The 23799-nt window shown below is 53.7% G+C and overlaps 3 protein-coding genes across 12 annotated transcripts in view; 1 reads left to right on the top strand and 2 right to left on the bottom strand.

Annotated features, from left to right (window-relative positions):
- Positions 1–468: 468 nt before the first annotated feature.
- SWI5 (SWI5 homologous recombination repair protein) lies at positions 469–6754 on the bottom strand (the record flags this gene model as incomplete). Its single annotated transcript, XM_025261745.3, has 7 exons — positions 469–777; positions 1812–1849; positions 2415–2458; positions 2841–2935; positions 4008–4129; positions 6225–6320; positions 6611–6754. Coding segments are annotated over 7 exons (600 nt in total), but the record flags the coding sequence as incomplete, so codon positions are not given.
- A 234-nt stretch (positions 6755–6988) lies between these two features.
- On the top strand, positions 6989–23688 carry GOLGA2 (golgin A2). Of its 6 annotated transcripts, XM_006065391.4 has the most exons (27): positions 6989–7147; positions 8678–8800; positions 9775–9855; positions 12880–12996; positions 13264–13307; positions 13410–13473; positions 13876–13935; positions 14125–14205; positions 14997–15035; positions 15533–15595; positions 15684–15777; positions 15868–15974; positions 17053–17111; positions 17402–17543; positions 18401–18487; positions 18590–18697; positions 18911–18998; positions 19351–19688; positions 20022–20135; positions 20766–21011; positions 21094–21169; positions 21422–21510; positions 21789–22007; positions 22101–22203; positions 22301–22407; positions 22481–22634; positions 22720–23688. In XM_006065391.4, the coding sequence occupies exons 1-27, from the start codon at positions 7067–7069 to the stop codon at positions 22932–22934; spliced, it is 3099 nt and encodes a 1032-aa protein (XP_006065453.2). In that variant the 5' UTR covers positions 6989–7066; the 3' UTR covers positions 22935–23688. The 6 variants fall into 6 exon arrangements, with proteins under 6 accessions (XP_006065453.2, XP_006065455.2, XP_006065456.2 ...); XM_006065393.4 differs by lacking the exon at positions 9775–9855; XM_006065394.4 differs by lacking the exon at positions 14125–14205.
- DNM1 (dynamin 1) overlaps positions 17588–23799 on the bottom strand; it is a 50214-nt gene continuing 44002 nt past the window's right edge. For 2 of the 5 annotated variants that reach the window (XM_025261738.3, XM_025261739.3), the window contains exons 21-22: positions 19920–20013; positions 17588–18003 (exon numbers count right to left, since the gene is read on the bottom strand). In XM_025261738.3, coding sequence (XP_025117523.1) covers positions 17761–18003; positions 19920–20013 — 337 coding nt within the window. In that variant the 3' untranslated portion in view covers positions 17588–17760. Of the gene's footprint in view, positions 18004–19919; positions 20014–23799 lie in introns of those variants that run through there. The other 3 variants (XM_025261735.3, XM_025261736.3, XR_006543644.2) reach the window with 2 other exon arrangements.

Here is a 23799-nt window from a genome sequence, read left to right as displayed (position 1 = left end):
GGCTGTTCATGGTGAGCATCGCACGATGAAGAAACGACCATGGCTCACCCACGCTTGGCAGAGGGTTTCAACTGGGGACTGGAACCCCAATTCTGTGGATTAGGGACGAAGTCCTCCCAATGTTGCTATTTCACTCTCAGCTCTTACCTGCTCATTTCCCAGCTCACAAAGGCAGAGTTGCACACTAGAAACCTCAGAGTTAAGACTTGGGCTCAAATCTCTGTGTGGCCACTTACTGGGTGTCTAACTTTAGGTAAGTCACTGTGCCTTTCTGAGTCTCAATTTCCTCATCTGTGAAATGGGGATAGTAATACTAATTCCTCTTAGGATGGATTGAAGCATTGGAAGTAATGGATATAAAGCACTTAGCACAGTCCCTGGCATGTGGAAGTCTGTTATCACATACGGCAGGCTCTCTTTTTCCAGGTTAGGATCAGGGGGCTATCAGAAGAGAGGGAATCATAGAGATTTGAACCAAAATCACTCATGTTTATTTATAAACAGGATACACATACACATACACAGGTATCATTAGAATGTTTCGGGAACCTTGGAGCTGGGCTCCCTCCTGACTCGGCTTGGGCTCTCTAGAAAAAGAGCTTTTGATGTTTTCTTGCTGGAAAGCCTGTGGGTTCGCTGGTTGGGCTTTCACTGCTTCTTCTCATGTCCGCATCTGCCTGTCCCAGTGGGCCGTGGACAAAGGGCTGTGAGCTCAGTCATTCATGTCTAGGCCAAATTCTGGATACAACTCCTTGGTGGTGACACCTCGGATCACAGCTGGAAGGAAGGAAGGATGTCCAGTGAGCCAAGTGGGAGGGAGAATGGCCAAAGCCCTGGCCCGCCCAGGACCTCCTCCTGGACTTTTTTCCTGTTTCCCTTGTTGACCACATAATCTTCCTGCCATTCCTTCCAGGCTCCTCCACTGTGGGCCCTGTCCACTCACTCCAAACTGGACTCACTGAACCCTCACCCACTTGGCAGAGGAGGCAAAGCTCCCCAAGAATCCTTTCTCCACACAGAGCAACAAGAGTCACCAGCTGCAAATGGAAATCTACACTGACAGTGTGTCTGTGACTAGCTGCAAACGCTGGCCCGTGTGCATGTCTGACCACTGGAAGGTTTTTTTTTTAGTGTGGACCAGGTGCCACTAGTGGTAAAGAACCCACTTGCCAATGCAGGAGATGTAAGAGATATGGGTGCGATCTCCAGTATTCTTGCCTGGAGAATCCCATGGACAGAGGAACCCGGAGGGCTTACGTCACAAAGAGTTTGATGTGACTGAAGCAACTAAGCAGAGCACACAGCACATTTTAAAAGTCTTTATTGAATTTGTTACAATATCGTTTCTGTTTTATGACCTGGAGGCATGTGGGATCTTAACTCCCCGGCCAGGGATCAAACCCGCACCCCCTGCATGAGAAGGTGAAGTCCTAACCGGTGGACCGCCAGGGAAGTCTCTGCCCTTGCCATTTGGTGATACCATTCCTCCCGCTTCCTCAAAGACTCGTCTCTCCTCCCGTGGAAAGGGGTCTGTCTCCTGAGAGGCCTGCCCTGACCACTTTCTTTCATCCCCACCTACCACCCTGTGAACACTTCAGTATTTTCCATCTCTGACCTTTGTTTCCTTCATGGCACTTCACGCATTTTATAATTCATTTATTTGTGTTTGTTTAGTTTGTGACTATTCCCCTTCCCAACTCCAACATCAAAACATAAGTCACGTGAGAATAGAGACATTCAGATGTCTGGTTCACCGAAGTGTCCCCATATCCAGTGGAGTAGCACAGAGCAGGTCCTCAGGAAATACTCACTGAATGAATGAAAGACGGTAGGCTGCCTGCTCCAGATCCTATAACCCAGAGGGACAGGTCTCAAGTTGGGTTCTGTCTGCTGAGAGCTTACTCCCCTTGGCCTCTAGGCTACAGTCCCCTCGCATTCCTTTCTTCTTTTTTTTATATTTGGCTGCGCCAGGTCTTACTTGCAGCACATGGGATCTTTAGTTGCAAACTCTTAGTTGCGGCATGTGGGATCTGGTTCTCTGACCAGGGATCGAACCTGGTCCCCCTGCATTGGGAGTGTAGACTCTTAAGCCACTGGACCACCAGGGAAGTCCCCACATTCCATTCTTCTTGGGCTCAGATCATCCTCCTCTCTTCACTTCTTTTTCCCTCTTTCCGTTTTCTCCCTCCCCTCCTGTGGGACCCATTCCCCAGTGAAATACGGAGAAGCCCTTCCTGCTGTGGAATCTCAGATGTTGACGGGGAATTCTGCGACAAGTGCTACCAATGAGGCAGCCGGTGGGCAGACAGCCCAGCTCTGAGCACTGTCCCAGATGGTCACTGGCAGTCAAACATCAGCGTGTCCAACAATGGAAGCCAGGTGATGGGACCGAGGCCACGTACACATTTCCTTACCTCCAGGTGCCTGTGCCCTGGCTCAGATCTCCGGATAGTGGGTACTGTGCTCAAAGAAAAACAAAATACCCCTTTGAGCCAAGAGTCACCCTTGTACTTTCGCCTCTGTACCATGCCAGCCACTTGAGGCAAGGCTGGGGTCTCCATTGGTCTGAGTAGACTCTGGGGCACTAGGAACCCTAGTCCTCAGGCAGGCGGGCGAGTCCCAGATTCCAACCTGCCTGCAGCTCCAAAGCAGCCTCTACACATGAGGGGAAGAACCCCAGGGACTCAATAAGAGCCGTACAGCTGCTCTGCTAGGAAGGGCAGGGGCGTTCGGGGAGCACAGCAGCTGAGAACACTGGGGGTGGGGGTGGGCGAGGGATGGTAAGTCAGAAGACCCAGGGGCAAAAATCCCACCAGCCTGGCCCATGGGGACTCTCTCACCTAGTCTTCCCAGCAGCATCTGGGCCGCATCCTTGATGTCATTATACTCGTGGAGCTGGGAGATGTGGTCTTCCAGTTCATCTACACTGTAGCCTCTGGGGTGGGAAATGGGGAGAGAGAGAGAGAATCGTTAAGAAAGCTGATAAAGCTCCCAGCTTCAGAGGTAATAAGGCCCTTATTCACTAAGGGCCTACTGGGTGCTCAGCACTGGGAACACAGCAATGCCAAGACAGACCCCGCCCTCGTGAAGCGTAAGGTACGGCAGGGGATCTGCCCACTGTCTCACTCCTGGCAAATTCTCCCTGTATCCTTAGGGAGGGGTCTCCAGGCACTACTGGTACTATGTAACCCTGGTCAGAGCTTAGGGATTCACAGATGGGCACATGAGTGGTTAGTCAAATCCCCTCAAGTGTAACATGGCTATTCAAAGGTTCCTTGGTCTGTGCCCTGTGGCTGGAGCAAGAAGCGTGGGAAAACCCAGGAGGTATGGAAGAGCCAGGGTCCCCTTGGCACTGAAAACCCACTTTCCGAGGGAGGGCAGGGCCCACGTGTGGACAGAAGCAGAGGCAGAGACCGTGGGTTCCAGACAGAGAGTGGGAGACCCATACCTTTTCAGTTCCCAGTTCCCCTGGCCCTCCCGAGCCTGGCCACACCTTACCTGAGGCAGCTGCTGAGGCTGCTGGATGCCAATGGCACAGTCCTGTTTTTATGCTAAGCTAGGTTTCAGTTACCATTGCTGTTGTTCAGTTGCTAAGTCCTGTTGGACTCTCTGAGACCCCATGGACTGCAGCAAGCCAGGCTTCCCTGTCCTTCACCATCTCCCTGAGTTTGCTCAGACTTATGTCCATATCGAGTCAGTGATACTATCTAATCATCTCATCTGATTAGATGAGATCATCTCATCTAATCATCTCATCTGCCACTCACTTCCATCAGGAAGCTTGCACAAGCCTCTTATCCTCATCCATGAGTTACTGGGCACTAGTTAAAAGTTTGCTAGAGCTTCCTGGGTGGTCCAGTGATTAGGACTCAGTGCTTTCACTGCTATGGCCTGGGTTTAAACCCTGGTTGGGGAACTTAGATCCCACAAGCCACATGGTATGATCCCCGCCCACACACACACACAAAAGTTATTCTAAGCACACTGAGGAACCCAATCAGACTTACTCTGATAATAGTTGGGAGATCTCCTTGTCCAACATGTCCTTCTTCTCCTTGAGTTTCTGAATGTCAAGCTGTAGAGAATCCTTGCTGGTCCTGTCAGCCTGGCCAGGTTTGGGAGATGGCCGCTGAGTGGCACAAAAAGTCAGAAGCTAGACTAACCAATTATCTACAATTCAGAACCTCCACATTGTCCCCCCAAAAGCCACTCCCTGTTTCAGCATGGTAACAGACAACCTCTACCCAGAATAAGACTACATTTCCCAGCTTCCCTTGGAATTAGATGTGGTCCTATAACTAAGTTCTGGCAAGCGGAACTTAATCAGAAATAGTGGATTCTATGTCTGGGAACTGTCCTTCCAGGGAGAGGGTACACCTTTCTGTGGCCCTCTTCCTTCCTGCTAGTGGAGGGACGATGGAGTTGAACAGTGTCTTGGATGATAGAGGCATGGGTCCCCGATGACTGTTTCAGCCACCATTATTCAGGGTTTCCTTTCACTTTCAGCCAAACCCAACTTTAACTAAAGGGCTCATCCTGGTTCCCAATCTGACCCTAGTGAATCCACTTCAGGTCTACCTCTTGGATTCTCCTCTCTAGTCTATGATTATAACCTCAATGGGGGATTTCCCTGGTGGGCCAGTGGCTAAGACTCCATGCTCCCAACACAGGGAACCCAGGTTTGATCCCTGGTCATGGAATTAGAACCCACATGCTGCAACTAAGACCTGGAGCAGCCAGATAAATAAATAAATATTCAAAAAAAATCTAATTGGGTAACAAAATGCTTCCTTGGGGCTACAGTTCATCTTTGTCCTTTCTGCATCTAAAAGCTGCGAAGGCAGTGCCTGACATGCTGCCAATCTTCAGGAAATGTTGGTTGGGGCCACACTGGGGTTTTTAACCCGTCAACAAATCATGAGTAAGTACTAGCTGCCAGGCACTGCCAAAAGCTGCAGGGGTTTGGCAGTGGAGAAGACGTCAAGCCTGGCCCCCTGCCTTCATGGAACATAGAGCCTAGTCCCAGACATACAACACCCAACAATGATGCTCTTCCTCCAGATATTTCCATGGAAAGCTGGGCTCACCAGTCACACTTCATCAGAAAGACCTTCCCTGACCACCCCATCTAACCACCTCACACACTACCCCTTGTCCTGATGTTTTCTAACATATATCACCACCTGGCAAATTGTACATTTCATTAATATTATTTTCACTGATGGCCTTATACCACTGGAGGGTGAACACCATGAGGGCAGGGACTCTGTTTTTTCACAGCTGATGGCCCTGTGTCTACAATAGGACCTAGCACATAAGTAAGTCGCTTTAGTAGTGTCAGACTCTGTGACCCCATGGACTGTAGCCCGCCAGGCTCCTCTGTCCATGGAATTCTCCAGGCAAGAATACTGGAGTGGAAGAAAAAAAAAAAAAAAAAAAAGAATACCGGAGTGGGTAGCCATTCCTTTCTCCAGGGGAATCTTCCCAACCCAGGAATCGAACCTGGGTCTCCTGCATTGCAAGTAGATTCCTTACCGTCTAAGCCACCAGGGAAGCCCAGACCTGGCACATAGAAAGCACTATTTCGAATGAATTCATCAATGAATGAATGAAGGAAAAACAACCAATCAACTAACCAGCAGTCTGGAAAGTGTTTTGAAGTTGAAGTACCGTGTGCGCTAAGGGGGCACCTAACAGAGCGAGTGGCCTGAGCCTGAAGTGGAGCTGTGACTCCTTCGAGGAAGCTCAACTTCAAAGGCTGAGGAGGCATCAGTTTGGCAAAAAGCTGGAAAAAAGTATTCCACACAAGGGACAGCATATGCAAGTGCTGTAGGGCAGGAGAGAGCACCTGGGTTTGAGGGAATGAGAGTGGTTTCCACGTAGGTGGAATGGGTGAGGGAAGGAGGCTGGTGTGAAAAGAACAAAACCAACCAACCACTTGTGGCGATGTCAGGGAAGAGGAGAGACAGAGCCCCTTTGTAGGGTCTGGGGTAACACTGACAAAGGACAGGAACGCTGTTTCTTCTCTGAAGCCTGGCGGGCAGGAGGAAAAGATGATGCGGAAGGACTGAGAAATGATCTGGAGTTTCTCTGTGGAATAAGGTCAGCTGGGGGGAAGACCCTGAAGAGGGCTGGTGGGCGGGTCAGCCGCTGTCAGGGAAGGAGGGAAGGGCTGGGAGCAGCATACAGGGTGGAGGGCAGGGAGGGGGCACAGGTATACTCACAGGGGATCGGAAGGCCCCGCCGCAACTTTTGGAAAGTCCTGGTTGAATCCTGGAGAGGAAGCCGAGGGAAAAAGTCTGATTGGACCTAGAGGCCGCCTGGGGAGGAAAGGGGTACTGTCGGGGTGTGCAGAGGAGGAACAGCTATGAACCGGGACTGGATCCGGTTGGGAAGGGGACAGAGAATGGTTCTGGGATCAGGGTAGGGATTCTCGGAAAAGGGGGAGTTTCTGACAGGGAGGAGTGTTGGAGGCGTGGATGGCGGGGCGGGGGGCGCGTCTCTGGAGGTGATCTCTGAGGGGAGAAAGTCTGAGGCAGAGCTACAGGGGCGTCACGAAAAGGGACTGGGAAAAGATGTGCTTTCCCCCTGCTATCAGCTCCTCGCCCACCTCCTCAGCCCTGGCGTCCGGGGCCCCCGACTCGGGGGGCGCTGCAGAGAAGGAGGGTCCAGGGCGAGGACGGAAAAGAGCCTCCTCAGGTCTGCCAGGTACTTGGAATCCTCTGACGGAGACTAGGAACGTCACAAAGCGTAGCTACGCACGCACTTGGCGAGAGCCTGCTCAGTCCTCTCCGGCGAGCTGGGTAGAACAGAGGCCGCTTACTCTGCGGCTGCGCCTTTAGCGTTTTTTTTGTGACTCCACCCTCTCTTTCGGGTAGGCGGCGGCTTTAGCCGTGCGTCTCCGCCGCGTATCTTTTCTATTATCCAATGGGGCTAGAGAATTGAGGCCACCCCCGTACGCCGCGGCCTCCTAGCACCGCCCCGGTACCGCCTTCTCTTGGCTGAGTGGCACCGCGGCGCGGTGGCTGCCGGAAGCGATTCCGCAGAGGTTGACGGGATCGTGCTGATGTGGCCCCCCCTTCCCCCGCCCCGTCCCGGGATGTCGGAAGAAACCCGACAGAGCAAATTGGCTGCGGCCAAGAAAAAGGTAAAAATGTGCGGGCTCGCGGCTCCCTGACCCCTCCGAATGCCGGGCCATGGCCAGAGTTTCTGTGCTGCCTCCAAGGCACACGGGGTGAGCCCCTCGGCGCCCCTTGGCGCCCCCCCGACCAACAAAGTCTTCGCAGCCAGTCCCGCCCCCCCCACCTCTCCACCCCCCGGCTGCCCAGTCTCCGCCGCCTTCACTCGTCACCCCCAGGTGACTTTGGGCCGGTGACCCCTATGGCTTCCCACACCAGGCTTGGCCTTCGTCTCCTGTCGCCCAGAACCGGACCTCCGCAGCTCCCTGGTCTCCCTAACTCCCGGAATCCGCAAACCTCGGTCCTGGCCTTTGCATTTTCCCCCCACCAACCGCCCCCCTCCCCTCAACGCGGAGCGGCTACTCGGACGTTGCTAGGGATGAGTGCCATGTGGCTACGTCATAATGCCCCTCGGAACTGTCATTAATGCCTAGAAAACTCGGTGTTAAATTTTACCACCCAGTTCCCACTGTGTTCACATCCTTTCCAGTCTCTCTGGGTCGTGGCAGCAGCTTGAAAAAGGGGACTCGGGGGGCTATGGGACCTAGGTTTCAGAGGGACCTGGGTTTCAGGCTCCCTCACCTCTAGATTTGTTCCCCCATCGTTTGATGCTGATAGTGTAAAAAGCCTACACTTCCCCCAGTGATCTCCAGACATTGACAGTATCTCTGGGTGGCCATGGGAGGTGTTTGGTTTAGTTTGGTTTTCTCCCAGGTCTCTCTATCCAGAGAGACTTTCACATTTTTAATCGGAAGTTTTTACTTCACATTGTAATTTTCTGTGATTCTGAGACCAGAGGGCCCGTCACTCAGCATTCAGTGCTCCTCTGAGGAGCACATCCAGGGAACCTGAACTTCACAACTGGGAATCTTTCACAAGTCATCACCTCAACGTGGGGCAGCCCAAGTGCCACAGGATAAATATGGGACTGATGGGTCAGTTTTGCTTGATTTTCTTGAGAGAGAAAAAGCCTTTTATACTCAGTATACTTAGGGATGACATTTGCATAGATCTGGATGATTATAATGGACTTCTCTCTGAAATGTGTTTGGGTTGTCCTCTTTCTGTTACGTTCCCAGATTCACTAGGGGTGTGTGTCTTCTCTACCTTCTGCCATTACGATACATTGATGTAAAATTTTGAGATGTACTGGTGTGCAGCTCTAATAGAGATGGAAGAAGGGACCCTGATGCCTGATTAAATGTTTACTTTTCCTCTTCTGCTGCTGATTTTGCCCCCTAGCAGCTGCGGATTGATGTTGTAATCCCAGAACTCAGAGTCAGAAGGCTGAGTTTAAATTCCATTGTTGCCTTTTATTGCCACCTTTTGCTCCTAGCCACAACATCAGTCCATTTCAAGTCATTGAGGATGACAGCCCTTGGAGGGTTGTTGGGGCGTTAAATCAGAAGGCGAAGAGTATTTTGTAAACTTTGCAAAGTAGGATGTGAATCCAGGGGGCGTATAGTTCTCATGAGCCTCACTGCTTTTCCTTTTTACAGTTAAGGGAGTATCAGCAGAAGAACAGCCCGGGTGTTCCTGCAGGAGCTAAGAAAAAAAGAAAGATCAAGAATGGCAGTAGCCCTGAGACAACCACTTCTGGTGATTGTCCGTCACCTGAGGATGTGAGTCTTGCCTGACTGCCTTCCGGGGATGAGGCTCTCAAGGGGCAACAGTAGAGGGTAGTGGTTAAGATTGTGGAAGAAATGTCAGATATTGGCCAAGAAGTTTGGGTTTGAATTCTCCCTCTCCCTCTGCAAGGGATATGGTTTTGGGCAAATTGTTTAAGCTCGTTAGATCTCTGTTTCCACATTAGTAAAATTGGGGTAATACTGTCTTACACCAAGGAAGTTGAAATGAGATTGTCGTCGTTTTTATAATAATCCCCTAAAATAGGGCCTGGTGCAGAGTAAACTTTCAATAAAGCGTAGTTGCTAGTTGACTTAACTGCTCTGGTGATCTTCCCCAGCCTCATGGGGAAAGCCAGGCAGTGAAAACAGCTGCTTGCCCTCAGACTTTCCATTTAGAGGCCCCAGTAGAGCCCCGGAGTGTGTTGAGGAGACGGCCTCAGGCACTTGGATTAGGAGACCATCTGAGTTTTAAGACAATCTTTGCCACCAGCTTGCTGGGTGGCCCTGGGAAAATCACTTCCTCCCCTGGGCCTCAGTTTCCTCATCTGTAAAATGATACTGGTGGATCAGATTGTTGTCTTTCAAGCTTATTTTTTAGCTGTAGCCCCTCTCCCCCCACTTTGTTCAAGTGGACCCTTTTTCTGAAGTCTGGTTTTTAAGAGTCTAGGCCTGATGGTCTAAGAAGCTTTTAAGAGCTGCATTGTTCATCTGAGGAGCTATGTGACTGCATGGTTCAGGGGACTTTTCCATCTGTTTGTTTCCCTTGATTTCTGCCTTTGGCAAGGCAGCAAGTGGCTACTTGGAAAAATGACCCAGGCCGGTATTGATCCCTTTTGACCCCTTTCTCTCTTCTCCGGCATTCCATTGCCCCAACCCAGTGTCTTCCTTCCTTCCTTGACTCTCTTGCCTCTCTAAGCCACTTTTCTCTTTCTCCCCTGCCCTTGTTTTTCCCTTTTCGCCTCCTGTAGATTCAGGACATTCTGGAGGTGCTGGTGTCCGACCTTAACCGCTCCAATGGGGTAGCGATCCCCCCATTGGACAAGTGGAAGGTGAGGCAGTGCCAAGACCCCCTCTCTGGCTTGCTCCCTCCCAGCTCTGCATGCCCTGAGGCGTCTTTGTTGTGGGGGAGACTTTGTCTCTGGCTTATTTTATGTTGCTGTCATTAACCCTTGGCCTGTTCATGTCTGCTTTTTCACCTGCTTGGTTGATTGGGTTCTTCCCCTTGCCTCCCCCCTACCCTGCCCCCACCATCTTTTATCATCTTGGAGAAGGTGAGATGCTCCTTGGAGGTTAAAGGTAACTTGGGAATAGTTTCTGGAGCAGGTGTGTGGGATTAGGGCTCTTTGAGCCTTCAGTTTGAATGCCCGGTGGTGTTCTCAGACTAGTAGAGGTTAAATAAAACCATACCTTCAAGTCTTGCCCCCTGGGCATCTGTCCCCAAAAGACCAGTAGACCACAAAGCAGTTTGTGATTTTTTTTTTTTAGTTCCTCAGTTCCTTTTGGTTTGGCAGTAGGGAATGTAGGGTTAAGAGAAAAGGAGCTTACTTTATAATAGTTACAAGGATTGAGGTTATTTTTTCAATAGAACTCACTGTAAGGGATGTGAGGTTCCCCAAACACATGAGTGATCAAGACATTCTGCCCCTGTTCTCTTTTAAAAATCCACTGGACACAACTGTATTCAGTGGGCCATTGAAAGCAGACAGCTAGTGCTAGGTGCTGGAGAAAACAGGTGAAAGAAGCAAGCCAGGACGTGGCGGCATTCCAGATGCTCAACGGAGGCAGAGGTTCATTCTAAATGGATTCCAGGCTGGAGAGGGTGGCATTTGAAGCTGGTTTGAGGATTAGAAGTGGGGAGCATTCATCCATATTGCGAGTAGGGGACCCAGGCAGAGGGTGTGGTCACAGGTAACCGCCAGGACTATGATCTCACAGAGTACTTTCCGGAAAGAAGGGGAGCCTGGGATGCACGTGGACTAGGAGATGACCTTCTCCAGACATGATGTTGGCACTTCCTCCTTAATTAACTTCCTCAGGGAACATCTCCCAGGCCAGAGGAGTAGGACTGGAAGGGGGCCAGGTCCTGCTGGAGATGGGCAGGGGGAGAGGGGTGGGGCCAGGGCCCTGGTGGCTGGGGTGAGCGAGTCTTCAGTCATCAGGCCTGCTCACACCCAGTCACTCAGGTCTGTCCAGGTGCTGTGACTCACCCTGTTGGCTCTCAGAGGAGATGCTGGGAGGCCTCGGGAGGGAACATGGGCCTCCAGGAGTCCCGAAGCCCTGGCCTGCATCCGTCTGTCCTGGAAATGAAGACCCATAACCCCACGTTCCCTTTGTGTTTTATTTGTCATACTTTTTTTTTGCTGCACTGCACAGCTTGTGGGATCTTAGTTCCCAACCAGGGATTATTGAACCCATGTCCTTTGCATTGGAGGCATGGAGTCTTAACCACTGGACCACCAGGGAAGTTCCCTTTCTTGTTGTTTTAAAATCCTCTCTTATATCAGTAACCATTTCCCACTTAAGTTTTCTACTCTAGTAAAAAAAAAAAAAAAACTAGGCCTGTGATTACAGTATCCTAGGCAGAGCTGATGACATTTCCAGAAATGAGGAATAATGGATAGAAAAAAGTGTTTTTTTTTTTTCTTTTTTAATGGAATAGGACATTTGAGGGGAGTGGACAATGTTTTTTGAAATTCCATACTTAGTTTTATGATTCAAAATTATGAAGTAACTTGGTTGTTCACTAAATTGTCATATTCTGTATATTTCAGTCTTCAGACAAGTCCTTTTTTCCCCTTCTGAGCTCTCTTGTTTCTAATGCTAGGGATCCCTGGGTGCCAAGATGCCAGGAGGGACCCAGGGCTCCCCAGGGCCCATGGCTAAGAGTGTGCTCCCCCCACCCCCGAAGTCTCACACCTCGCCAGCTGCAGAACCCCTACTCTTACCCATTAGATTCAGGAGTACAGGTTGGCAAGGCAACACCAGGTTCTGGGGTCAGAGGTCGCAGTGTGGACAGTTACCATGCCGACAGTTTGATTCTTCTTCAGCTCCCCAGGCTCTGTGGCGCTTGCTCTAAAGCGGGCAGTAGATTTGAGTTTTCAGAGGCCAGGGCTGCGGCATCCAGAGAGTAGGCTGCCTTTTCCCTCAGGAGAGGTGCAGCCTCTCCCTTCCAGATCCACCTTGGCTGGCCAGGCCTTGGCTGCTTGGCGCTCTTCCCTGGTCAAGCTTCAGCTGGTCAGTCTTCTTCAGTCTCACCTGTTGAACGTTAGCTCTCAGGAGCCAGAAACTTGGACTCAGTGTCAGTCAGGCCTGAGCCTGGAGAGAGGCTGAGTGGGGCTCTGGTCAAGCAGGTGGAACCACCTGGGTGGGGGAAGAGGGAACTTCTCTGTGGCCCCTGGTCCTCAAACCCACGATTCTTCTCTAGGAGGCCAAGAGTAGATGTCTTCTCTCTGGTTTTCAGCTGTTCTCGGTTGGGTAGGTGTTTAGGAGCTAGGAGCTTGGGGTGGGGTAGTGGCCAGTTTTCTTTCCACCTCCAGGAGCAGGAGGAGCCTTCTTGTTTGGCGGCTTCTTTCCCAAAAAAGGCATGACTCGAGGACACACCCAGTGGTTGGGAGGAGGGATGGAAGGGAGAGCAAGGAGGAGGAGGCAGGTGCTCTCTTCCTTTATCACTGCCACGTTCTGCCCAGCAGGGTCCCTGGGGAGGGTCACTCTGGCACAGACTGACCCTCTGGAAAAGCAGTGTCTGCCTCTCCCTGACCCGGCGCACCTTCCTCTTACCTGCTGCGGCTGCCACAGGGCAGCCTGGCCCTGCCTCTGACTGAGCTCCACAGAGGATGATGCCCCATGTTCAGGAAGCGGGCCTCATGGCCCTCGCCCTGAGCCTTGGCCCAGAAGGCGGCAGAATGGCCCGAGTTCTAGGCGAGCCGTAGCCACACCCCCGCGTGGCTCTCCGCACGTGTGACTGTCACGACTGCACAACACCGGTCCTGCCCGCTCTGCACCCCTGCACTCATGACAGCGAGGCGCTCTTTGCCCTGCACGGCCCCCTAACCCCCTGCTCTGTTCTGTGACAGGCGCCCAAAGACCGCGCCGCTCCTGTTACACCGTCTGCTGATGACACCGTGTCGCCTGGCGGTGTCCCTTCCCCCAGTGCTAGTCCCCCCCGTGTCACTAGCATGGCATCAACTCAGGTTTGTGCCTCTTCCCCCTTGGCCAGCTCTGTGTTCGCCCCCCTCCTATTTCCCAGAGGACTGGACCTCCTGCGGACTTCGTCCTTTTTTTCCAGGTATCTTGGCTCTGTGAGCCAGGTGCCCTTCCTGAGGACTGGGATGGGGGAGCCCAAAACCAGACTCCCCTTAAGCTTCAGGGAGATGGAAGGTGGTTGGAATGAGCTTGGTGCCTGTGGGTGGTTCCTACTAAAAACTGAATGACCAATTCCTGTGTTTCTTCCCAAACAGAACCATGATGCCGACAACAGTTCTGGTCCCATTGACGAAAGCACGTGAGTGTCTCCCACGAGGGCAGCGGTCCCTAGGTCACTGCCCCATGACCCCCTCTTTCCCATCGAGCCTCCTGCACCCCTGACTGCTGTGTTCATCCCCAGATCCTTTTCATCCACCGAGAGCCTGCGACAGCTGTCTCAGCAGCTCAACGGTCTTGTGTCCGAGGTACCCAAAAACTGGAGCTTGGCATGGGTTAGAGTAGGAGGGAAAATATGCTAGAAAGAAACTGAGGCAGAGACTCCCCAGAGGAAGGGAAGATCCTGGGACTGGGCAGCTTGGCTGGATAATGTTTAGCTGATCATTACTTCTCTGAGTCTCCTCGTTGAAGCCATGCAAAGGAAGGGGTTGGATGATGAGATTGGTTACATCGTTTGATCCTGCAGATGAGAGCTCTTTGGGAGGGGAGGGACAAGGGGGAACTAAGAACCAGGAGAAATTGGCACAGGGAGGGATTAAGGGGCAGGAGGCAAGTTAGGAGGAAGAGGAAATGTTGCCAGTTGATGGGGAAGGCAAGGTGCTGGAGGAGGTCAGAGAACATCTCCATGTGAGCCCTTTCGTCTCTCCTAGTCTTCATCTTACATCAATGGGGAGGGCCTAGCATCTCCTGCTAATATAAAGAATCTGGAGGTAAGTGGGCCTGCACTGTGGCCCAGTGACCCTGCAGGCCAGCCCTGCCCCCACCTCCTCCCATGGCGGGGGCTGGGTGCCCCACCCAGCTGAGACAGCCCAGACACCCCCCAACCCTAATGATTGCTCTCTCTACCTCTCCCCCACCCCTCCACCTCCTCCTCCTCCTCCTCTCTGCATGCGCCTCAGAGCCGGTACCAAGAACTATCAGTAGCCCTGGACTCCAGCAATCTAACAAACAAACAACTCAGTAGCAAGATAGAGGAATTGGTAAGAGTCCGGTGTTGTCCCCTGATCCATGCTGCCAATATGGGGCTCCGGTCTCACCCTGGGGCTCTTGAAGAAAGGGGCTGGGGATCCCTGGTGCCAAGGGAGAAGGGGGTGCTGGGGGGCCTAGGTCTCAGCTGGAGGGACCCCGGAGCATGGCATGCAGCATGGCTCTCTCTGTGGCTGCCATCCTTGCCTACTCTGTTCTCCAGGCACCTCTGCTTGAGTCCTCCCCACCTTGCCATGGGTCTGTTGCCTGTAGGGGAGGCACTAGCTTGACTGGTGTGTTCCAGCCCTGACCCGGCCCCTGATATGTTCCCACTTCAACCTTGGACAAGTCACCTCTCCTCCTTGGCCTTTAATTTCCTGAGGAGGTAGAATCAGAGGGTGTCCAAGGTCTCTTTTAAGCTCAAAAAAAGATTTCAAGGTCCTTTTCATTCATGTCATATCGGTGTTAAGAACAGAACCTGGCCTGTGGTGTGTTTGCTCAGCAAACATTCCTTGAATGCGAGCTGGCAGAGAGGGTGGTCTTCACCTTCTCAGACTCCATCTCTAGAGGTTTATGTCATTGTCCCTTCAAGGGAATCAGATCCAGACTCTTGCTGCTGTAGCCATGAGCAAAACCTGCCAAGGCTCAAAGTCTCTTAGCTTGAGAAGCGTTTGTTCATTCATGTCCCCGTGAACCCTCCCTTTCTAACCCCTTCCTGGCCCCCGCCTGTGGCCCCTCCTCCTTGGTCTGAGGATCATGGGGGAGGAGGACAACCTCAGTCACCTTCCTTTGCCTCTCCCCGCAGAAACAAGAGAACCAGGAAACTTTGGATCAGCTGGAAAAAGTAATGCGATTTTTTTGTTTCTTCCATGGCGAATGGGGCTTCCCTGGTGGCTCAGTGGTAAAGAATCCACCTGCCAATGCAGGAGATGAGGATTCAATCCCTGGGTCAGGAAGATCCCCTGGAGAAGGAGATGGCAACCCACTCCAGTGTTCTTGTCTGGGAAATCCCATGGACAGAGGAAGCCTTTTGGGCTACAGTCCATGGGGTCGCAAAAGAGTCAGACATGACTTAGCGACTAAACAATCCATGGCTGATGGGTTTGGGGGAGGATTCAGATGTAGAGGACCATTCTCCTCTTGGCTGCTTACAGCCTGGAGGAATAGGGGGCTTCCCCCTTTCCCTCCTCGCCCGTCTTCCACTCCCGGGGTGCCAGTTATCTGTTCTCATTGGTAGGCCTGTCCTGGGCCTGTGGTGGCATCCCCGGGCGGGGCACATGTCCTTTTCTCGTTCACTTTTGCCTCCTCCCAGTAAGAGTTGTTTCTTCTCTCTTTCTGCAGGAAAAGAAGGAATTTGAGCAGAAGCTCGCAAAGGAACAAGGGGCTCTGAGAGAACAGCTCCAGGTGAGCGGACTCTTCCAGGGTCCCTTGTGGCCCCCAGGAAACATTGCTTTTCCACATTCTCAGCACTCGTTTGGCCTTTCTCCCAAAGGTCCACATTCAGACTATTGGAATTTTGGTGTCAGAGAAGACGGAGTTACAGACAGCTCTGGCTCACACCCAGCAGGCAGCCAGGCAGAAAGCAGGTGGGAATCTAGGCACCCTTTTACCCCTGGGCTGGCTAGGCCTTTGGTGGGATTCCTTCTCTGGACTTCCCCTCTCTGCTGTCATTTTAGGGGAGTCAGAGGATCTTGCTAACCGCCTGCAGTCTTCCAGGCAGCGCATAGGAGAGCTGGAGCGGACGCTGTCTGCCGTCTCCACGCAGCAGAAGCAGGCCGACAGGGTGAGCCCAGCAGCCTGCCCATCCCCTGGAGGTCATGTGGAAGGGTTGTGAGCCTAAAGGTCTCTGCGGCAGGATGGAATGACTGGCTGCCCAGACGGCAGCACTGTCCGTTTCTTGCTGCTTTAGAGTTCGGTGGTTGTGAAATGCGATCTGGACACGAGTTGGTTGCCGTGGGCGAGTTGTGGTGAGGGGTGGGGGAGTGCCACCTAGAGCGAGCACTAGATGAGCCCAGAGCCTGAGTGCCAGCCAGCCCTGCCTTTAACTACATGGGCTCTGGCTCAGGTGCTGGGTGTTCAGGCTGTGAAGGTTCAGATCAGTATTTTTAGTCCATGACCACACTAAAAAGGGAGAAGTACATGTGTGTAATATATATGACATGTTGGAAAGCACTCATATAAAACCCAAGGAAGGGACTTCCCTGGTGGTCCACAGGCTAAGACTGTGCTCCCAGTGCAGGGGGGAACTAGATCCCACATGCTGCCACTAAGACCCAGCGCAGCCAAATAAATAAATATTTTCAGAAAGCCCAAGGGAGAGGAATAGGGTAGCTTAGAGACCTGTCACTTTTGTACCTTCTGAGTTTGGGGTTATGTGAGTGTCCCATCCATTCAAAAAATGAACAAAAGATTACAATGCAATTTAATCCATCCCTCATAGTCATTCCCAACCCCAGGGCAGAAAACAAGGTTGAAGAATCCCAGGTCTAAGTGATTTTAGGCGAGCCCCTTAACCTCTAATATTCCACATTCACCGATAAAATGGAGATAGTAGCTGCCTCCCACGGTGATTGTGAGTTGGAAATGGGAACGTTGGCTAAGAAAGTGTTCAGAAAAGGTTCAGATGTGATGCTGCTAACAGTGAGAACGGTGGCCAGCCCAGAGTCAGACTGCCCCACCTGCCTCTTCCAACCTTCCCAAGTTCTTACTAAAACCACAGGAGAGCATGAGCTTGGATGTGCTTTGAAAAAACGTAAAGCCTCACACCAGGTGAGGACGTGTTGCTGGGAGTTGTTCTGTTGCTGTTGTTGGTCTGCATTTTCCGCCTGCCTTCTCTTGACCTTGCCTTTCTGTGTTCGCAGTACAACAAAGAATTAACCAGAGAGCGAGATGCCCTCAAGCTGGAATTATACAAGAACAAGTAGGATGGGGGGTGATGGGAGGGACTGGGAAGTAGGGGAGATCCAAGGGAGTGGGGTGAGAAAGAGGGTACATGTTTGGACGTGTGCAGAGCCAGGCTGTCGGTCAGCCATGCCCCTAACCCCTGCTATGGCCTCAGGCAGCTTGTGTCTTCTCTCTGGGCTGCCACTTGAGACTTCTGGTGCTGGGGTCCCTTCCAAAGCGACTTTTATGGCAGGAGTAGTGGGTGGATCACGGGAGCGTTCCTCTCTGTTCAGTACTCACACCTCTCTCCCTCGCCTCTGGCCACAGTAAGAACAACGAGGACCTGAAGCAGCACAACTCAGAGCTGGAGGAGAAGCTGCGGCTCCTGGTGATAGAGAAGTCAGCCATGCAGCTGGGCATGGAGGAGCTACAGAAGAAGCTGGAGATGTCGGAGCTGCTGTTGCAGCAGGTGGGGCTGAAGCCCTGGGGTGTGGGAGACCCACCTGGCAGGGCCAGGGCCTCTCGGGGTCATTGTGGTGCCCTCCAACCAGGAACCAGAAAGTTTGGATCCTTGTTCTGGTTCTGCCATAGACTTCTCTAGAGACAAGAGAAAAAGTGGGACCTTGCCCAGATCTCAGGAATCTGATATGGCTTATTTGTTTATATATATATTTTTTTAAAGCATCCTAATTGAAAACCGTTGTTTTATGGATGATATTGGGTTGGCCAAAAAGGTCCTTCGAGTTTTTCCATAACATTGCATGGAAAAACCTGAACAAACTTTCTGACCAAACCAATAGTTGTAAGGCCAGCCCGTGAGTTTCTGCTTCCTTCCTCTTGGATGCCAAGCCTCCAGGTAGACAGAGTGCCCAGGTCAGTTTCTTCTTCATTGTTTTGGCATGCCCAGCAAATTTCTGCCTTCCTGCCACCTGTAAGGGTATGACACGTTCATATATTGGAGTACTGTGTAACCATTATAAAAACTTAAAGTTATCTTGTTTTTAGCAAAGTGAAATTAAGTTGCAGAACCATATATGATACTATCCCTGGCACTATGCATCAATGAAGCATGTTTGCATACCTGTGGAAAAGGGTCAAGAAGGATACACACTGGATTGGGGAGGTTGGGAGAACTTTGAACACTTACTATCAGAATTGCTCACATTGAGTATTTAGTGAAAATAAAGCTATTTTTTAGTGAAAATAAAGTAGACATGGTACTAACAATATTAAGGATAACCCTGAGTTGTATGTTGACCTTTTGGGGGTGGGCGTTGCATGGATCAGCCTGGGCCCCCCGATCTAACCTTGTTTTTCACCATCTAGTTTTCTAGTCAACCTGCCCCTGATAGCAGCCAGCAGTTACAGCAGGCCCTGGAGGAGAGGGCACAGCTGGAGACCCACGTGGAGCAGGTGAGGCTTTACACACGGAGGGGTACAGGAGTCCCCAGGTGACCATGAGCAGGTGAGGCCCCCCCGTGACAGCCCCTGCTAACTTCTGCACCCCTCTCGCAGCTGAAGGATTCGCTGAAGCAGCTGCAGGCAGAGAGAGACCAGTATGTGACAAATCTGAAGGAGGAGAATGCCATATGGCAGCAGAAGATGCAGCAGGTGTTGGGACAGGTGAGGTGTGACCTTCAATTCCCGCCCCCCCCCCCCCCCCCCCGACCTTGGATAGGTCACTTGGTCTTCCTGGGCATCATGTCATTTGCTGTGCATAGCTGGAGGTGGATGTGTGTATCTGGAGGTGGGGGTGGACAGGGGTACGGTCACCCAGCCCTTACTTGACCTCTCCTTCCATGTGCGCCCCTGCCCCCATCTTGGTGCTTTGAGCAGATGAGCAAGTTGAAGGAAGAAAAGGAGCACAGCGTGTGTCAGGCTCAGGAGCTGGAGACCAGCTTGGCCGAACTGAGGAACCAGATTGGTGAGCTGGGCCCCAGGGACCTGGGGATGGAGGCCGGTGTTGGGGCTGGTGAGGGTGGCCGAGATTGGATGTGGGTGGATGGAAGGGCATCATGGCCCAGGGAAAGAGATCCGTACCAGCAGTTGGCAAGGCTTGCAACTTCTCTGAGCCTCAGTGTCCCCATCTGCAAAAAAAGGGGTGAAGTGTGCCCACTGTGGTCTGAAGCATAAAGAGCTCTGAACGTGTCTTGAAAGATTGAGCCAGGAAGCCAAGATTGGGGGCAAGGAGGCCGAGTTAGGAGCTGTGGACCCCGAAGAGGGTGCTTTGGACGTGGCCCAGCCAAGAGACCCTGATGGTGTGCTCCCTTCCTCAGCTGCGCCCCCGCCCCAGGAGCCCCCGGCAGGGCCCTCGGAGGCAGAACAGCGGCTTCAGGCGGAGACTGAGCGGCTCCAGAAGGAACTAGAGAGCCTGGCTGGGCAGCTGCAGGCGCAGGTGAAGGATAACGAAAGTCTGAGTCACCTGAATCAGGAGCAGGAGCAGCGGCTGCTGGAGCTGGAGCGGGAGGCCGAGTGCTGGGGGGAGCAGGCGGAGGAGCGCAAGCAGATTCTGGAGAGCATGCAGAGCGACCGCACCACCATCAGCCGTGCGCTCTCCCAGAACCGCGAGCTCAAGGAGCAGCTGGCCGAGCTGCAGAACGGATTCGTCAGGCTGGTGCGCAGCCCCGCCTGCCCAGCCCTCTCTCCTCCCTAGCCAAGCCCTTTAGGGGTGGGGTGAGACACTTAACCCCTCTGGCGGCCTTGGTTTTCCCACCTGTAAAATGGGTGCTATGGACCTTTCATGACTGGTGCCCACAAAGGCACCCTGGGAGCCAGAAAGCCCCGCTTGGAGGGACGTGGGAGGGTGTGAAGGTGGGTGATCTTTCCTACCTGGCTCCACACTTACCTGAGCTCTGTGAGCTCCACACTTCCACTTCCCCTGTGGACACCAGGTTCTGGAGTCTCCAGCTGCGTAGGGTGGCCACTCACTGCCCTTCTCTCTGTGCAGTCCAATGAGAACATGGAGGTTACCAGTGCACTACAGTCTGAGCAGCACGTCAAGAAGGAGCTGGCCAAGAAGCTGGGCCAGCTGCAGGAGAAGCTGGGGGAGCTGAAGGAGACGGTAACCCCTGCCCCCAAAGGAAGGGCTAGGAGACAGGCACCCCCAGACAGGTGGGTGGGTGGCAGCCAGAACAGGTGACCCTGGGGTCCTTCAGAGCCTGTGACTGATTACCCCCTGGCCTCTGACTTTCAGAGTTGGGTAGCCCTATGCCGTAGGTCCTTGTCCCTGCTAGAGGCATCAAGCCCCTAATCAGAGAAAAGAGACATACGGTGGCTAGCTCCTTGGGTTCAGCCCTGGATTCCAACCTCGCATCTCTAAGGCTCAGTTTCCTTATATTAAAAGGAAGTTAGTATTTTTCTCCTAGAAGCATTGGGGATTAAAGGAGAATCCTGCAGGGAAAGCCGCAGGCATTCAAGTGTGCACCTCACAGCTGTTGGCTGGAAAAGCTGTTCTGCTTTTCCACTCATCCACAGCCTCGAGTTAAGATAGAAAGAAGCTTGCTATGAGGGGTGAGGCTCGGTGAAGGCGGCACGGGGCTCTGGGTGAGGAAGCCGGGGCCTAGGCAGCCGGCAAAGCCCTGCACAGTGTCTGTCTCCGACCGAGGGGTCTGGGCCCGGCCTCCCCGGCCCAGGGGCTCAGACTGTGGAAGCAAGCCACCCCCTGCCCTCACCCCCCGGGGTCTGCCCGCAGGTGGAGGTAAAGGGCCAGGAGGTTCAAGATCTGCAGCAGCAGCGGGACGAGTACCTGAACCACCTGCAGTATTATGTGGCCGCCTACCAGCTGCACATGGCTGCCTGCCAGCAGCTGGCCTCGGATAAGGAGACGCTGCACAAGCAGGTGCTGCTGCAGACCCAGCTCATGGACCGGCTGCAGCACGAGGAAGTCCAAGGCAAGGTGGCGATGGAGGTGGCCCGCCAGGAGTTACAGGAGACCCAGGTGAGGGCGTCGGAGCACTGGGCCCCTGAGAGGGAAGGCCTGCGGCCTGTGTCCCTCCTCACTCTCTTCCCTGGCCCCTTAGGAGCGCCTGGAAGCTGCCAACCAGCAGAACCAGCAGCTTCAGGCCCAGCTGACCCTCATGGCTGTGCCTGGGGAAGGTCAGTGGGGAGGCCTGGAGGGAGGACACTGGCCCGAGGAGCAGGGGGACGTCTGGCAGCATGGCACTGAGTGGTTGTTCATTTCTGAGTTACATGAGGCCACGGGGACTGCGGGTCCCCTTCCCCCAGGCCACTGGCCGGCCCAGGGCTGCAGAGTGAGGTTGGGGGCAGAGCTGGGCTCCGAGCTTTCTTCCAGGCCTGCTCTGCCTCCGTGATTGGGGGGTCTGAAGACCCTCTATCTGTCCCCAACAGGAGATGGACTGGAGAGCGAGGAACAGGATGAGGAGGCTCCGAGGCCTAAGCTGAGCGTGCCGGAGGAGCTGGAGAGCCGAGAGGCCCTGGTGAGCAGACCTCCCCGCTCCTCGCCTGTCTCATTCCCCCCACCGCCACCCCACCCCACCCCCAACGGTTCCTCTCAGACACCCTTTGCGGTTTCCTCCCTCCATCTCTGGTCATCCCCCAACCTCCCCTGGGAGCCATGGTCAGCCAGTGTGTCATTCTCCAACCACAGGCGTGCGCCCCGAGACCCCAAGAAGGGCCGTGTCTCTCTGCCTGCCCGCCCACCCCTCTCTGGTCCTGCGTGTCTGCCACAAAAGCATGTGTGCCCTCTCCCCCGCAGGTGGAATTTTTCCACTCGGCCTTGGCCAGTGCTGAGGATGAGCAGGCCCGGCTACGCAGGCAGCTGAAGGAGCAGAAGCTACGCTGCCAGCGCCTCTGTCACCTGGCGGCCACAGCCCAGGATGGGGTGGAAAAAGAGGCCCCCGCCCCCAGGACTGGGGGAGACAGTGTGCCCGCGGAGGCCCACCAGGCCCTCCAGGTGGCCATGGACAAGCTGCAGGTGCGTGAGTTGCCCCCCAGTGGGGTCCAGGAAGGGTGGGGGGCCCTGTGGGCAGGTCGCTGCTGAGCCCTGACCCTGCCCTTCTGGCCTCAGGGCCGCTTTACGGAGCTCATGCAGGAGAAAGTGGATCTGAAGGAACGGGTGGAGGAGCTGGAGCATCGCTGTATCCAGCTGTCTGGAGAGACGGACACTATAGGTGAGTGGGGAGGCCGGGCCCGGGGCGGGGGCCGGGGGCTGGATGTGGGCAGTGCCACATCGCATCTGAGCCCGTCTGCCCTCCCCGCCTCCCGCAGGAGAGTATATCGCCCTCTATCAGAGTCAGAGGGCGGTGCTGAAGGCCCGGCATCAGGAGAAGGAGGAGTACATTAGCCGGCTGGCTCAGGACAAGGAGGAGATGAAGGTAGGGGTCCTTCTGCCTGTCTCTGCAAGCCAGGATGGGGTGCGGCAGGGCTGCTGAGTACCTCTCCCTCCAGGTGAAGCTGTTGGAGCTCCAGGAACTGGTTTTATGCCTGGTGAGTGAACGAAATGAATGGTATGGCAAATTCCTGGCTGCCCAGAACCCTGCTGGTGAGACCACTACAGCGCCCCACACCTGCCAGGAGCCCGGCACTGCTGACAATGAGGGTGGTGAGTAGCACCTTTGGGGGACTGGTGGGCAGGCAGGGGCGAGCTGGCACACCACTCTAAGCTCTGCCGCCCTCTCTCCCCAAAGGTCTCCAAGAGGTGAGCCTCGCCGACAATGTGGAGCCCCAGCAGGGGACCCTGCCGGGCCAGACCACCCCTGAGAACCCCACTGCGCAACAGATCATGCAGCTGCTGCGTGAGATCCAAAACCCCCAGGAGCACCCAGGCTTGGGCAGCAACCCTTGCATCCCCTTCTTCTACCGAGCTGATGACAATGACGAAGTGAAGATCATGGTGATCTAGTGGCCTGACACCGGCAGGCAGAGACTACAGACGTGGGGCCTGGGGGCTTTGCCCCCACCTGTCCCTGCCTCCCCGTCCCTCCTTCCTGGCCCCCCCTCATCCCTAGAATAGCACGCTGAAACCCTTGAAGAAAGGGGTATAAGCCCCCCATCCAATGAGGGGAGACAAACAGGTGCAGACCCCTTGCCATCTTGGCCAGGGCTGTGTCTTGATATCTGGACTGTTACTAGTTCCAGAGAAACAAAGAGCCAGAGGCTCAGTTAGAGGCAGTTTATTTAAGAGGCGGGCCTTCCTGGGGAGCAGGGGCTCCCTGGTGGCCTCCTTACCCCTACCAAGCAGTCCTTTCAGAGGGGCTCATCCATCCTCTATTCAGAGGCACTTTGGGGCCAAGTGCCCCCTCCTTGCCCAGCTTGACAACTGGGCAGCACTCTCACAGGCCTTGGGACAGTTGGGCAAATTGAGGCTAGGCAAGGACATAAGCTGGTGGCGGAGTGGGCTCCCTCCCCAGTGTTTATACTGTAACTGTGTAACATTTTGTATATTCTGGAGGTAGGGCAGCACCCCGGTATCTCAGCAGAGGTTGGAGCTGGTGAATGGGGAGGAACTTCTATTAAATATTTGGGGCTGGGGAAACTTATTTATTAATAGTATAGGGTAGAGAGAGAAGGTGGAGGGCGGGGACGGGTTTGTGCCCGGGTGATTCGACTCCTGTTTCGTTTCACTTTTTATTTCTGAATAAATGAATTTAGCCATACTGCTTGTCCTGGTGTGTGCCTTTTTTATGTCACTGGGCATGGGGTCTGTGCCATGAGCACTGAACAGGGAGCAGGTCCTTCCAACAGAGCGCAGGCTTCTGGTTGTGCCG

Source organism: Bubalus bubalis, chromosome 12 (genome assembly GCF_019923935.1).
Source record: "Bubalus bubalis isolate 160015118507 breed Murrah chromosome 12, NDDB_SH_1, whole genome shotgun sequence".
NCBI classification, from domain to species: domain Eukaryota; kingdom Metazoa; phylum Chordata; class Mammalia; order Artiodactyla; family Bovidae; genus Bubalus; species Bubalus bubalis.
Note: the sequence above shows the minus strand (reverse complement) of the source record. Positions and strands in the feature narration are given on the sequence as shown.